The 14,930-nt window shown below is 40.9% G+C and overlaps 1 protein-coding gene across 1 annotated transcript; it reads left to right on the top strand.

Annotated features, from left to right (window-relative positions):
• Positions 1–6,365: 6,365 nt before the first annotated feature.
• LOC308435650 (far upstream element-binding protein 3-like) lies at positions 6,366–8,141 on the top strand (the record flags this gene model as incomplete). The annotated part of the gene is given in 2 exon segments (XM_080936364.1): positions 6,366–7,136; positions 7,140–8,141. Coding segments are annotated over 2 exon segments (1,773 nt in total).
• Between the last annotated feature and the right edge of the window lie 6,789 nt (positions 8,142–14,930).

Genomic DNA, 14,930 nt, shown 5'->3' with positions numbered 1-14,930 from the left:
CCAGCCCGCGCCGCTGCCGCAGCCGCCGCTGCCTCAGTGCTGCATTGTGCCTGGCGGGCGCTTCGGTGGCGGGGGCTGCGAGCGAGCGCCGCATCGGGCGCCAGGCTGTAGCTAAGTGGCTTCTAGCGCCTCCCACCTCATCCCCAGGCGGAGGCCAGGGCGGGCGGCCAGCGCGACGGGGAGCGGAGCCGGGTGCGCAGCGGGCCTGCTGCACTTGCCCCCCGCGCCGCACCCGGCCGCGCGCCCCGGAGTAGCTGGGAAATGTAGTTCCCTCCCCGCACAGCTAGCTGGTCTCCACGGCGACGCGACGGTCGCCACCCCGAATCCCAAGAAGGAGACTGCAGACCCAAGGAAGGAGAGGTGACGGGCATCACCTGCATGGCGGCGGCAGCCCGAATTCGCCCCGAGGTCTGCAAAGAGCCCGGCTGCTGCTCACTAGTTAGCAGCATTGCTTGTGTTACCAAAAGACCATGCCTTGAGTGCATGGCAAAGTCAATCGTGCCACAGATCTGGACGGAGAGCCTACTGTGTGCCGGAGGGTTACAGTGGTAAAGGACCTAGGTATGAGTCACACGCTTTCAGGCACAATTAAGAAAAATTATTTTGGTAAGAATTTGAGCAAGGCTGTTTTCATTGCTTTTATTCGTACGGGTGTTTTGCCGGCAGGTGTGTTTGCAAACACCCACCTTGTGTTTGCAATACCATTGGAGGCCCAAAGAGAATGTTGAGTCCCTAGAAGTGGGGTTACAGACGGTTTTGTGGGTTCTGGGAGTTCAACTCATTTTCTCTAGAGAACACTCTGTTTTTAACCTCTGAGCCATCTCCGTCCTTTTTTAAATTGGCGTTTAATTTCATTTTAAGTTTGATACCTAAAGGAGAATGGTTAACCCAACTCCAGGAGAATCAGAAAATGTCTCCCAGAGGTCTAGGAAGGCATGTGAAGTGTGATTCAGCAGGATGCTCTGTGATTTGTTTGTGTCCTCCAATATTGCCGGCTTCAAACCTGACCCTGTAATAGATAAGGGTAACTGTACTTTCTCAGGCTGCTTCTCCTGCCTGTGCTGGTTTAAGTATGCCTAGCCTAAGGAGTGACACTATTTGAAGGTGTAGCCTTGTTGAAATAGGTGTGCCACTGTGGGCTTGGGCTTTAAGTCACTCCTCCTAACTGCTTGTAAGCTAGTCTTCCAGCAGCCTTCAGATGAAGATAAACTCTCAGCTTCTCCTGTGCCATGCCTGCTTTGATGATACTGGACTGAACCTTTGGACCCGTAAGCCAGCTCCAATTAAATGTTGTCCTTGTAAGAGTTGCCTTAGTCATGGTGTCTGTTCACAGCAATAAAACCCTAAGACACTGCCCCTTTCAAACCTTAGAGGCTCATTGGGATGAAATGGTAATAACATACTTATTAACATAATTAGCACTTGCACCTTACAGATTTTGAAATCTATGTACACTGGCATTTGATCCTCAGAACAGGGGGGAAAAAGAGAAAATTAAGAATTAGATTTAAGTAGGCTTTATCACAAAGATGCAGAGATGGCTCAACATATCTAAATCAGTAAATGTAATTGAACACATAAAGAAACTGAAAGACCAAAACCACGTGATCATCTCATCTGCTGCAGAAAAATCCAACACCCTTCATGGTAAGGGTCCTGGACAGATTCTGGATACAGGAAACATACCTATACAATAAAGACAGGTTACAGCAAGGCCACTGGCAACAACAACTTAAATTAGGAGAAACTCAAAACAATTCCAGTAAAAGGAACAAAATAAGGCTGACTACTCTCTCCACACCTGTTCAATACAGAACTTGGAGTCTTAGCAAGAGCAATAGACAACTAATGAAAATCAAAGAGATACAAACTGGAGAGAAATAAGTCAAAGTATCTTTTTTTGCAGATAAGAACAGGTCCCCAGACTGTAGTAGGTCCCCAGACCCTAGCACAGCTGACTCCATGATGAAAGCACCATTCAGCCTGTAAAACTCAGCACATAGACACCACGTGCCCAAATAAAAACAAAGACCTTATCCATCAAATCCATAGTTCTGGGGAAATACCAAACTTGCCTTTTAGCTTCCGGCTCACTGCTCTTGTTAACTGAAGTATATCAACTGAGACATTTTTGTGTGCTTGAAAGCTCACCCTGAGGAAGGCCCAGGGCTACACTGAGATCACAAACACCCAGTGGGGGTCGCCAGATGAATTATAGACTTTCTATTGATTTAAACCTGTGTCTATGCAGTCTCGTCTGCTGAATGCCCCACATAAGAGCTGATATGATAGTATACATAAGTGACTCTTAAAAACTCCAACCAGGGAACCCTGACTGCTTATAACACTTTCAGCAAAATAGCTCGGTACAAAAGTAATTCATAAAAACTAGTAGCCTTCGTATATACAAATGTCAAATGGAATGAGCAAGAAACCAGGGAATACGTTTCACAAATGAAAATATTTTCAACTCTAAGCAAGTGAAATAATGACTTTCAAAAAAAATGTCGAGTCATTGAAGAAAGAAAATGAGAAAGATATCAGAAGTTGGAAATATCTCCCATGCTCATTCATCAGTAGGATTAATACAGTAAAAATGGACATCCTACCAAAAGCTATATACAAATCTAGTGCAATTCCCCATTAAAATCTCAACGCAATTCTTCACGGATCTTGAAAAGACAATTTTCAGCTTCATATAGGAACAACAAAACAAAACAAAATTACTCATCATTAGCTAAAACCGAATAAACAAAGAACTACCAGAGGTATCACCATCCCAACCTCAAGTACAGAGCTATAGTCATAAAAACAGTGTGGTTCTGAATCAGAAACAGACATGTTGATGGATGGAATCAACAGGAGACTCAGTCATAATTCCACACATCTAGGATACCTGATTTCTTTTTAATTAAGAAGCCAGAAATACATATCGAGAAAAAGGCCACATCTTTAAAAAACTGTGTTGGTCAAACTGGATGGTGTGTTTTGGGAACTACATTTCATGGAGCATATTAGAATTTCAAAAAAGTTAAAGTGAGATAGCTAAAAATTTTGTGCAGTTGTCTATAGCGTGCACATGATCTGAAGAGCCCATCAAACCTTAACGCACAGTATTCTGTAGTGGCTGTAATCGAAGACAACTCAAACTCAAGGCACAAGAAAATTCTTTGCGCTCTTTCACAACACCATAAGCCCCGTTCCTAATCCAGTTCTCTTAGCTAAAAGAAGGAGTTCTGTACGTTTTATAATTATTACATTGCTCTAAGCAGAGTACTTACTTTTTCGTATGTTAGGTTGTTTGGAATATGCCAAATAATTTCAAAAGCTAAACTTATCAGTTTGATGTAATAAAAATGTATGTACTTCTTTTTTTTTTTTTTTTTTTTTAAGGTTTGCCATAGCTTGTGCTGTTACAGCAATGACCGCATAAACTGAGTCACTTAAGTAACAAACATGGAAGGAACTGAGCTGTACTCAGCCCTGGTTTGACTCTTGGCACGTCTCCTTAGCAACGCAAAGCAGAGCACAAGAACAATGGAACATCTGTCCCACTGCTAGAGGTCAGAAAGTGAAGCAAGTACTGCAAGATCTAGTGTCAGGTAGGGACTACTTCCTGAGCCATGACATCAGCCTCCCGGCCCCCATCCTGATGGGATACACATAGAGCATCCCTGTCCTTACCCACTGTCTCTCCCTTTATCATTCACACATTAACCCAATAGTGCAGGCTTCACCCCATGACCTAAGTACTTCCCAAGACCCCATCTTCAAATACCATCACAGTGGGGCTTCAATAGAGTGATGCGAATCAGTCCTTAGTAGAAGTTAAAAAGATCTCACTGGTCAGACTTGTAGCTCCAAATTGCTAGATGCTTAAAAACGCTACTACATGACAAATTATGTTTTCATTAATGTGTATACAGTTTTTAAATGTTTGTGTATTTGTATGTCATGGGTACAGTCATGTGTGCATGTGTACACGCAGACATGTGGAGACCTGACTTTGAACTTCTGATGTTCCCGCCTCCTTCTCCTGAGTTACAGGTCATTACACACTGTCTGTTCACATATGTTTGAACGGTGATGTCTCTAAGAGGAACAATGAAGTTTTTGTTAGTTAATATTTGTATAAACTCATAAGTATATGAATATTTGTAAATTTATATATTTATATAATATATCTAAAACATTTATAAATTTGTAAACATAATGTCTATTTATATAATTTTATATAAAGTGTGTATTTTGTATTTATATAATTGTATAAATATACATTATATTTATAAATGTGTTATAAATTTGCATATTTATACACTTATAAGTGTATATATAGATAATCTATAAAGGTTCTCATCTCTGAAAAATTTTGATTCTTCTATTGAAATCAATAGTTGCCTAAAGCTCTTTATCTAGGGGTGGGCTAAATGGAGTCAGCAGATTGTGTGTGTGTGTGTGTGTGTGTGTGTGTGTGTGTGTGTGTGTGTAAAACAATAATATAAAGGGGGACACACAGCAAGAACTGGAATGGAGAGAGGGTGGGTTAGAAATGTTATTAGTACAATACTCATGTATGAAATTCTCCAAAAAAAAGTTTAAAAATAAAATTACAAAAGAAGTTTGTAAACTTTTAAGTATCACTTGATGTGTGAATGGATAATACAAAAGCAGCATATAAATATTTATTTACGTAAAACCAGTAAAACGACAGAGTGTGTTCATATCAGAGAATTCTTACTTTTCTCTGAGGCTGAGATCAAGCAGCAATGCTTGAGTACACAAGATAGTAAGAAGATAATATATTTAACCCAATAGATTAATACTCTGATAATCTTAATTATAGAACATTAATATATTTAACCAAAATACATAGTTTCTCAAGCTGCATTTGGGGATAGGCTAGGAAGCCTTCCCAGATCTCACTGAATGAGGTGCTTCTAGGATTGCTTGTCTATATATATATTTCATATATATATATAGACATATACATATTTCAGATATATGTATATGTATTCTTAACTTATTTACTTTCATTTTTGTTAGGTTAGTCTGCATGTACATATGTGCACCAATTGCCTGCCTTGTGGCCACAGAAGCCAGAGAGCTTTGGATCCTCTGGAACTGAAGTTACAGGCCGTATGGATGATAGAAAGAAAACCTGGGTGCTCTGAAAAAGCAAGTGCCCTAAACTCCTAACCCATCTCTCCAGCCTGTCTGTTTTTACATAACTGAATTAAACCAGAAATCACTAACACAAAGATAACTGGACCTATACCCACCCACCCAACCAAAAAAATAAATAAAAATAAACACCATGTTTTAGCTAGCAAATGTCTCAAAAGAAATATATATATATAAACTGTAAGAAACAAAAATTATAGCAGTAATCTATGAAATTGAAAACAGGAAATCAACAGAGACAAAAACCAAATTGACTCTTTAATGAGATAAACAGCACTAATAAACCCAGAGTCGAGCTAAGTAATAGGAAGGGAAGCAATAGGAAGAGAAGTAGGAGGAGGAGAGGCAATAGGAAGGGAAGCAATAGGAAGGAAAGCATTAGGAAGAGAAGTAATAGGAAGAGAAGTAATAAGAAGAGAAGTAATAGGAGGAGAAGTAATAGGAAGAGAAGTAATAGGAGGAGAAGTAATAGGAGAAGTAATAGGAGAAGTAATAGGAAGAAAAGCAATAGGAAGAGAATCAATAGGTAGAGAAGTAATGGGAAGAGAAGCAATAGGAAGAGAAGTAATAGGAGAAGTAATAAGAAGAGAAGCAATAGGAAGAGAATAGGAAGAAAAGCAATAGGAAGAGAAGTAATAGGAAGAAAAGCAATAGGAAGAGAAGCAATAGGAAGAGAAGCAATAGGAAGAGAAGTAATAGGAAGAGGAGTAATAGGAAGAGAAGTAATAGGAAGAGAAGCGATAGGAAGAAAAGCAATAGGAAGAGTAGTAATAGGAAGAGAAGCAATAGAAAGAGAAGCAATAGGAAGAGAAGACACAAATACGAGTAATAGAGAGGAAAGAGATAGTAATCGATGATTGCTGATCGTATAGACTTCAAAAGATGACAAAGGAATATTCTAGACAACGAGAAAGACACAAAGTCGTCAATAATAATAATAATGTCCTTTCAAAACACAAAGCTTACAGAGCCTGCTACAGTGACTGGCAAATTCAGCCAAGCTTTCAATAAAAGAATGAGAGCAAATTCTGTGAACTTTCTTCTACATAACAGAAGCGGAAAGATTTCCTATTAGCAGTAAGTGAGGCAAGTATTAGCATGGCACAAAAAACATTAAGACAAGCAGTATTGGTGGGAGGCCGGACCAGGGAAGCCAAGCGACAGCCGTGGCAGTGGGGTTGGCCATGGCGGAGCTGGGGCAGGGGCAGAGCGCTCCAGTGGGCATGAAGGCTGAAGGCTTCGTGGATGCCCTGCGCCGGGTCTGGCAGATTGCTGCTAAAATCGATTCAATTCCTTACTTTAATAATTCCACACCCCTGGTGGGCCCCTCAATGTATGGATATGAAGTACAGAAGCGGCCCCTGGATGATGATGGAGTAGGTAACCAGTTAGAGGCCTTGGTACATCAAAGGGCAGTAATAACAGAAGAGTTCAAAGTGCCCGATAAAATGGTTGGATTTATTATTGGCAGGGGAGGTGAGCAGATTTCACGAATTCAAGCGGAATCTGGGTGCAAAATCCAGATTGCCTCAGAGAGTTCTGGGATTCCAGAGAGGCCCTGTGTATTTACCGGAACCCCAGAAAGTATTGAACACGCCAAACGGCTCCTGGGGCAGATTGTGGACCGATGTCGGAATGGGCCTGGCTTTCACGACGATATAGACGGCAACAGCACAATCCAGGAGCTTCTTATCCCTGCATCTAAAGTGGGGCTGGTCATTGGCGAAGGAGGGGAAACGATCAAGCAGTTGCAGGAGCGGACAGGTGTGAACATGGTCATGATCCAGGATGGCCTGCTACCCACAGCAGCAGACAAGCCTCTCCGAATCACTGGAGATCCGTTTAAAGTACAGCAAGCAAGAGAAATGGTCCTAGAGATCATCAGAGAGAAAGATCAGGCTGACTTCCGGGGTGTGCGCAGCGATTTCGCCTCCCGAGCGGTGTATAGAGGTATCTAGGGGTCTGTGCCTAGATTTGTTGTTGGGATTGTCATAGGAAGAAATGGAGAAATGATTAAGAAGATCCAGAATGACACTGGTGTGAGGATCCAGTTCAAAGCTGACGAGGGGATTAGTCCAGAAAGAACAGCGCAGGTCATGGGCCCTCCAGATCCGTGTCAACGTGCAGCACGCATCAATCATCAGGAGCTCATTCTCAGGGGACAGGAAAGAGAGATCCTTGGAGGTCTCGCAGTGGCAAGAGGAAGAGGACGAGGCCGTGGCGACTGGAGTGTAGGCACTGCTGGTGGTGCCCAGGAGATCACATACACAGTGCCAGCTGATAAATGTGGCCTTGTGATAGGCAAAGGGGGCGAGAACGTCAAAAGCATCAACCAGCAATCAGGTGCCCATGTGGAGCTTCAGCGGAATCCCCCTCCTAACACCGACCCTAACCTGCGGATATTTACCATCAGGGGCGCTCCTCAGCAGATCGAGGTGGCCAGGCACCTCATAGATGAGAAAGTTGCCGGTACCAGCCTCGGAGCCCCTGCAGCCTTCGGACAGAGCCCCTTCGGCCAGCCACCAGCTGCACCACATCAAAACACCTCTCCCCCCAGGGGCTTCCCCAACATCGCTGCTAAAGTTAACGGGAACCCCCACAGCACCCCTGTGAGCGGCCCTTCAGCTTTTCTGACCCAAGGCTGCGGCAGCACTTACCAGGCTTGGCAGCAGCCTATGCAGCAAGTCCCAAGCCGGCAGAGCCGGCCACAGAACAGCCAGCCCGACTACAGCAAGGCCTGGGAGGACTGTTACACAGAGCAGAGTCATACCACCAGTGCTGCCCCACAGGCCAGCTCTCCCCCTCCCACCACCCCAGACCACACGATGGCCTGGGCTGAGTACTACAGGCAGCAGGCCGCCTTCTATGGACAGACTTTAGGGCAGGCTCAGGCCCACAGCCAGGTCTATAGCCAGTCCCCTGATGCCACCCAGCCTTGTGCTTGCCTAGTCCCAGGGTGAGCACTGCGGCCTGTGGGGTCTCCTCTGTCCCTCCACCTTGTCCCAAACATTGAGCTTGATCAGACGCTGCTCTCTTTCTAGCTCTGGGCCTAGCAACCCTAACTGTAAGTAAGTGCCCTGGGTCTGTAATGAACAAGGACCACTCCAGTGTAGTAGTTCTTGCAGAGAGTGGCCAGGCTGGGGCCTTTACCTGCACAACACCTTCCGGGCCCCGAGCTTGGCCCTTAATGTGTAGAAACTTGGAGGGCTCTATCTAGTCCTCAGCCAATAAGGATCTTTCCTTGAAACTTGGGGACAAAGCTCCCATGGAACACCTTTAGTCCTGTAGGAAGCTGGTGTTTGGCCTGGTGACCCAGAAGAAGCCCTTCCCTTGCATCCCCACATCTTGACCCTAAAACCTGAGGTGCTTAGAGTCCAGCATCTGATTGTGTGAGGTGCTGGTCTTGGGCTGACCCTCTCCCTCCCCCCACAGGAGCAGTAGATGGGCATCTGTCGCGGCTCTTCCCCGAAATCAGTGTGAGAGAAACTTCTTTGTTACAGAGATTTTTAGATTTCCAAACCTTTCGATGAAGACCTTTGTTTTGTTCTGTGAAACGCTATATTTAGATTAACAGAAATTTTCTAAAAATTGGGAAAATTAGTTACTAAATATTGCTGGTAATTTTTGTGTCATGATTTCTTTGTAAACGTGTAAGCTCTGGAGCTCTTTTGGAGCAAAACCTGCAAGCTCAGGTGCCCGAACTCTCCTCAGAGCCTGACATTTCATCAACTGATGGGTTTGTCTTGTGTCTTTTTATTTACTGTTTTAGGTGTTTTATTATTATTATTATTATTTTTGTTGGTTTTTTTGTTTTTTGTTTTTGTTTTTGGTTTTTTTTTGGGGGGGAGGTTGTTTGTTTTCTGTTACAACAGAAAAATATGGCTTGGAATTATTAGATGGTAATGTAACAAATTCTTTAAAAAAAATTTAAGCAATATTTAAATATTCGTAAATGTAAATTCATTAAGTGTTCCACCTCTAATTTTTTGTATTTTGGCTGTCTGGTTTTATTGCAGTTTTTAAAAACTGAACTATTATGTATTGTAATTGATGATGTGAATTTTGAACTGAGATGGGTCCTTGTGTTTCGGAGGGTCATTTGTGGGTTGTGTCATTTCTAGCATTTGGATGGTGATGCCGAGATGTAGTCCCCCTTCATGTAAGCTGCCTGTCCCCATTACCCAGGGCAGTTGTGTGTCTAAGACCTCCAAGCTGGTTTTAAAAAACAAAAAGCCTTTCTCTATTCTCAGAAATATAAATACTGTTATTTTTAATATTAAAAATAAATTCAATATAACTTTTAACAAACACTGTGGACATTAAACCATATTAAAAAATGTAGTAACTATTTTTTAATTCCAGTGTGTTTTTTGCTTTTTTCCTTAAATATTTTCTTAATATTTGTCAAATTATCTAGATAAATAAATAAATCTAGTATTAATGTCTCCACTATTCAGATTATTTAGATGCCAGGCATCCTTGGTAACTCAGACCATACATACCAACTATTGGACATCTTATCTCCCCAGTGCACAGTTGATGAAGTTTTTTTTTTTTTAAGGATCATCACTTAAAATTAAGAAATCATCTATTTATCTATATAGCATTACTACAAGACAGTATATCTTGGTTGATGTGCAGAAATCTGACAAAATTGGTGGGCTAATACCTAATGATTTATCACATAATTATGAAAGGCATATTAATAGAATCTTTCCTAATATAATTGTCCCTTTGGCCTTGCCTGAAAAGGGCACATTCATTGTGACTCACAGTCCACAGTGAAACCATCTCAGGAAGATCACCAGCTAGCTTTTAGCCTCTCCTCGATGGCTCCTAGCAAAAGGAACATAACAAACACAATAAAGGCAGTTTTCAGCAAGCCTATATCCAACATCAATTAAATGAAAAGAAACTCAAAGCAATTCCACTAAAATCAGGAACAAGAAGGGCTTGTTCACTCTCTCTATATAGTAAAGTACTTCATGGTCTAGCTAGAGCAATAAAATAACAAAGGAATGAAGGGGTTACAAATTTGAAGGAAGAAGTCAAAGTATCAATACTTATAGTTGATATGATAGCATACATATGTGTTCTCAAAAATTCTAGCAGGGAACTCCTATAGGTGATAAATAATTAAGTAAAGCAGCTGTTTATAAGACTAACTTGAATCAGTAGGTCCCCTATATACAAATGACAAGTGGAAATACAAAATATTGTGGGATAACCCTAACCAAGCAACTATAAAAAAACTTCAAGTCTTTGAGGAAGAAATTGAAGAAGATATCAGAAGATGGAAAAATTCCCCATGCTCATGGATTAGTAGAATTAATATAGGGAAAAATGGCCATCTAAGAAAACAAAACAAAACAAACAACAACAGCAACAATATACAGAATCAAAGTAATTTTCATCAAAACTCCAACACTATTCTTTGCACATTTTTAAAGGACAATACTCAACTTCATATGAAAAAAACAGAATTGCTAAAATAATAAAAGAACTTCTAGACATTTCTAGACAGATACCAGTCACCAAAGTTAAATTAGAATCAGATAAACCATCTAAACAGTCTCATAACACCTAAAGAAATAGAAGCAGTCATCAAAACCTCCCAAACAAAAAAAGTCCAGGATCAGACGGGTTCAGTGCAGAATTCTATCAGACTTTCATAGAAGACCTAATTAATACCTATACTCTCCAAACTATTCCACAAAATAGAAAGAGAGGGAACACTACCCAATTTGTTCTTCGAAGCCACAATTATGCTCATAGCTAAACCATGCAAAGACCATACAAAGAAAAAGAAGTTCACCCCAATTTCTCTCATGAACATTGATGCAAAAATACTCAATAAAATTCTTGCAAACTGAATTCCAGAACACATCAAAATGATCATTCACCATGATCAAGTTGCTTCTTCCCAGGGATGCAGGGATGGTTAAATATATGGAAATCCATCAACATAATCCACCATATAAACAAACTCGAAAAAAACAAAACAAAACATATGATCATCTCACTAGATGCTGAAAAGGCTTTTGACAAATTCAATATGCCTTCATGTTAAAAGTCTTGGAAAGAGATGGAATCCAAGGTCCATACCTAAAGTTGGTAAAAGCAATATACAGCAAACCAGTAGTCAGAAAAAACTAATTGGTGAGAAACTTGAAGCAATCCCACTAAAATCAAGGACTAGACAAGGCTACCTGCTCTCCCCCTACCTATTCAATATAGTACTGGAAGTTCTGGCCAGAGCAATTAGACAACAAAAGAAAGTCAAAGAAATTCACATTGAAAAGAAAGAAGCCAAAATATCATTATTTCTGATGATATGATAGTATACTTAGGTGACCCCAAAAACTCCACCAGAGAACTTTTACAGCTGATCAACAACTTCAGAAAAGTAGCTGGATATAAGTTAACTGAAAAAAAATAATCAATAGCCTTTCTCTAATCAAAGAATAAACATGCTGAGAAAGAAATTAGGGGAAAGATATTCTTCACAATAGCCACAAACAATATGAAATACCTTGGTGTGACCCTAAGCACATAAAAGATCTATATGACAAGAACTTCCAGACTCTGAAGAAGAAAATTGAAGAATATGTTAGAAGATGAAAAAATCTTCCATGCTCATGGATTGGTAAGATCAATATTATAAAAATGACCAACTTACCAAAAGCAATTTATAGATTAAATGCAATTTCCATCAAAATTCTAACTCAATTCTTCATAGAGTTGGAAAGAGCAATTTGCAAATTCATCTTGAATAACAAAAAACCTAAGATAACAAAATTTATTCTCAAAAATAAAAACACTTCTGTGGGAATCACCATCCCTGATCTCAAGCTATATTTCAAAGCAATGGTGATAAAAACTGCATGGTATTGGTACAGAGATAGGCAGGTAGATCAATGGAACAGAATTAAAGACCCAAACATGAACCCTCACACCTATGGTCACTTGATCTTTGACAAAGGAGCTAAAAACATTCAATGGAAAATGGACAGCCTCTTCAACAAATGGTGTTGGTTCAACTGGCAGTCAGCATGCAAAAGAATGCAAATCAATCACTTCTTATATCCTTGTACAAAGCTCAAGTTCAAGCAGATCAAAGATCTCCACATTAAACCAGATACACTGAAACTGTTAGAAGAGAAAGTGAGGAAAAGCTTAGAACACGTAGGCACAAGGGAAAAAACTTTTCCTGAACAGAACACCAATGGCCTATGCTCTAAGATCAAGAATCAACAAATGAAACCTCATGGAATTTCAAATTTTCTGTAAGGCTAAGGACACTGTCAAGAAAACAAAACGGCAGCCAACAGACTGGGAAAGGATCTTTATTATTTCCACATCTGATAGAGGGCTAATATCCAATACATACAAAGAACATAAGTAATTAGACTCTAGAGAATCAAAGAATCCTATTAAAAATGGGGTACAGAGCTAAACAAAGAATTCTCAGCTGAGGAATATCAAATGGCTGAGAAGCATCTAAAGAAATGGTCAGCATCCCTACTCATCAGGGAAATCCAAGTAAAAACAAACCTGAGATTCCACCTCATACCAGTTAGAATGGCTAAGATAAAAAACTAAGGTGACAGCAGATGCTGGCGAGGATTTGGAGATAGAGGAACATTACTCCACTGTTGTTGGGGTTGTAAACTGGTACACCGACTCTGGAAATCAGTCTGGCATTTCCTCAGAAAATTGGATATAGTACTACCTGAAAACCCAGCTATTCCACTCCTGGGCAAAGGTGCACCAACATATAACAAGGACATATACTCCACCATGTTCATAGCAGCCTTATTTATAATAGCCAGAAGCTGGACAGAACCCAGATGTTCATCAACAGAGGAATGGATACAGAAATTGTGGTACATTTACACAATGGAGTACTACTCAGCTATTAGAAACAATGACTTCATGAAATTCCTAGGCAACTGGATGAAACTAGAGACTATCATCCTGAATGAGGTAACCCAGTCACAAAAGAACTCACATGGTATGCACTCACTGATAAGCAGATTCTAGCCCCAGAAAACTTTGAATACCCAAGAAACAACTCAGACCTTATGAAGCTTAAAAAGCAGGAAAGCCAGAATGTGAAAACCTTAGTCCTTCTTAGAAGGGAGAAGTAAACTCTCATGGGAGGAGTTACAGGATCAAGTGGAAGAGCTGGGATTGAAGAGGGGATGGTTCAGGGCTGCCTCACCTAGGGATCCACCCCATGTGCAGCCACCAGGCCCAAGCACTATAACTGATGCTAGGAGGAGCTTGCTGGCAGGAACTTGATAGGGGCGCCTCCTCAGGAACTCTGCCAGAGTTATGCAGCTGAGCATGCTTGCAGCTAACCATCAGACTGAGCACAGGGACCCCAGTGAGGGTGCCAGGGTAGGAGGGGGATGAAGAAGCTGAAGGGGGTTGTGGCCTCTTGGGAAAAACAACATTGTCGACTAACCAAATCCAACACAGCTCCCATGGGCTAGAACACCAACCACTGAGCACACATTGTGAGGCCCATGGTTCCAGTTGCGTATGTAGCGGAGAATAGCAGATTCTGGCATCAATGTGAGAAGAGACCTTTGGTCCAGAGAGGATACGTTTTTCCCAATGTAGGGGAATGCCAAGGCACTGAGGTGGAAAAGGTGATAGGGAGTTAGTGCACCTTTGTGAAGACAAGTAGAGGGGGTGGAGGATGGGAGCAGGGTGGGCAAAGGGGATAACACTTCAAATGTAAATACAGAGAGTATTTAATAAAAAATTTAAAAAAAGAAAGAACTTCTGGAGGTAACACTATCCCTAATTTCACATTGTACTATAGAGCTATTGTGATAAAAGTCATACAGTATTGGTGTGAAAACTAGACAACAAACCACATAACCCAATTAAAAAGGGTGAACAGATCTAAACAAAACGTTCTTAATAACATTATCCCAAATGACTGAAAAACAATTTTAAAAAAATGTTCAACATCCTAAGCCACCAGGAAAATGCAAATCAAAACTACTTTCAAGTTTTACCTTACACCTGACAAAATGGCTTAGATCAATAGCACAAGTGGCAGGCTAACACTTCTCCATTGCTGCTGAGAGTGCAAACTTGTAAAGCCACTATGGAAATTAATAAGGTGGTTGCTCAGAAAAAAAAGGCAATCAATCTACTGTAACACCAAGTTACACCACTCCTGAGCATATACCCAAAAGATGCCCCATTATACCATAAGAACAATTGCTCAACTATGTTCATAGCAGGTTTATGCATAATGAATAAAGAAAATGTGAGTACAATACAATGGGGTGTTACCTGTTAAAAGTGATGGTATCATGAAAATTGCAGGCTACTGAATAAAACTACAAACAAAAAACAACCCCCTCCAAAAGAATCCTGAGTGAGGTAACTCAGACCAAGAAAGGCAAACAAGTTATGTACCTATTTATAAGTAGAGTACTAACTATAAAGTAAAAGACAATCATGCTATAATCTACAGACTCAGAGAGACTACGCAACAAGTAGGGCTTACAGGAAGATGCAAGAATCTTCTGGAGAAGAGGAAATTGATTTCTCAGGTAGACTGGGGGCAGGTAGAGTTGGGAACAGGAGAAATCAGGTTGGGAAAGAGAAAATACTGGGAGAAACAATGGGAATTGGGAGGATTTGCAGGGGTGAGGTGGAAACCAAGTGCAACAGAAACTAAATAGAATTTGAGAGTAACCCTAGCAAAGACTCCTAGTAATAGG

Source organism: Micromys minutus (assembly GCF_963924665.1).
Source record: "Micromys minutus genome assembly, chromosome: 23".
NCBI lineage: Eukaryota > Metazoa > Chordata > Mammalia > Rodentia > Muridae > Micromys > Micromys minutus.
This window is presented reverse-complemented; position numbering and strand designations above follow the sequence as displayed.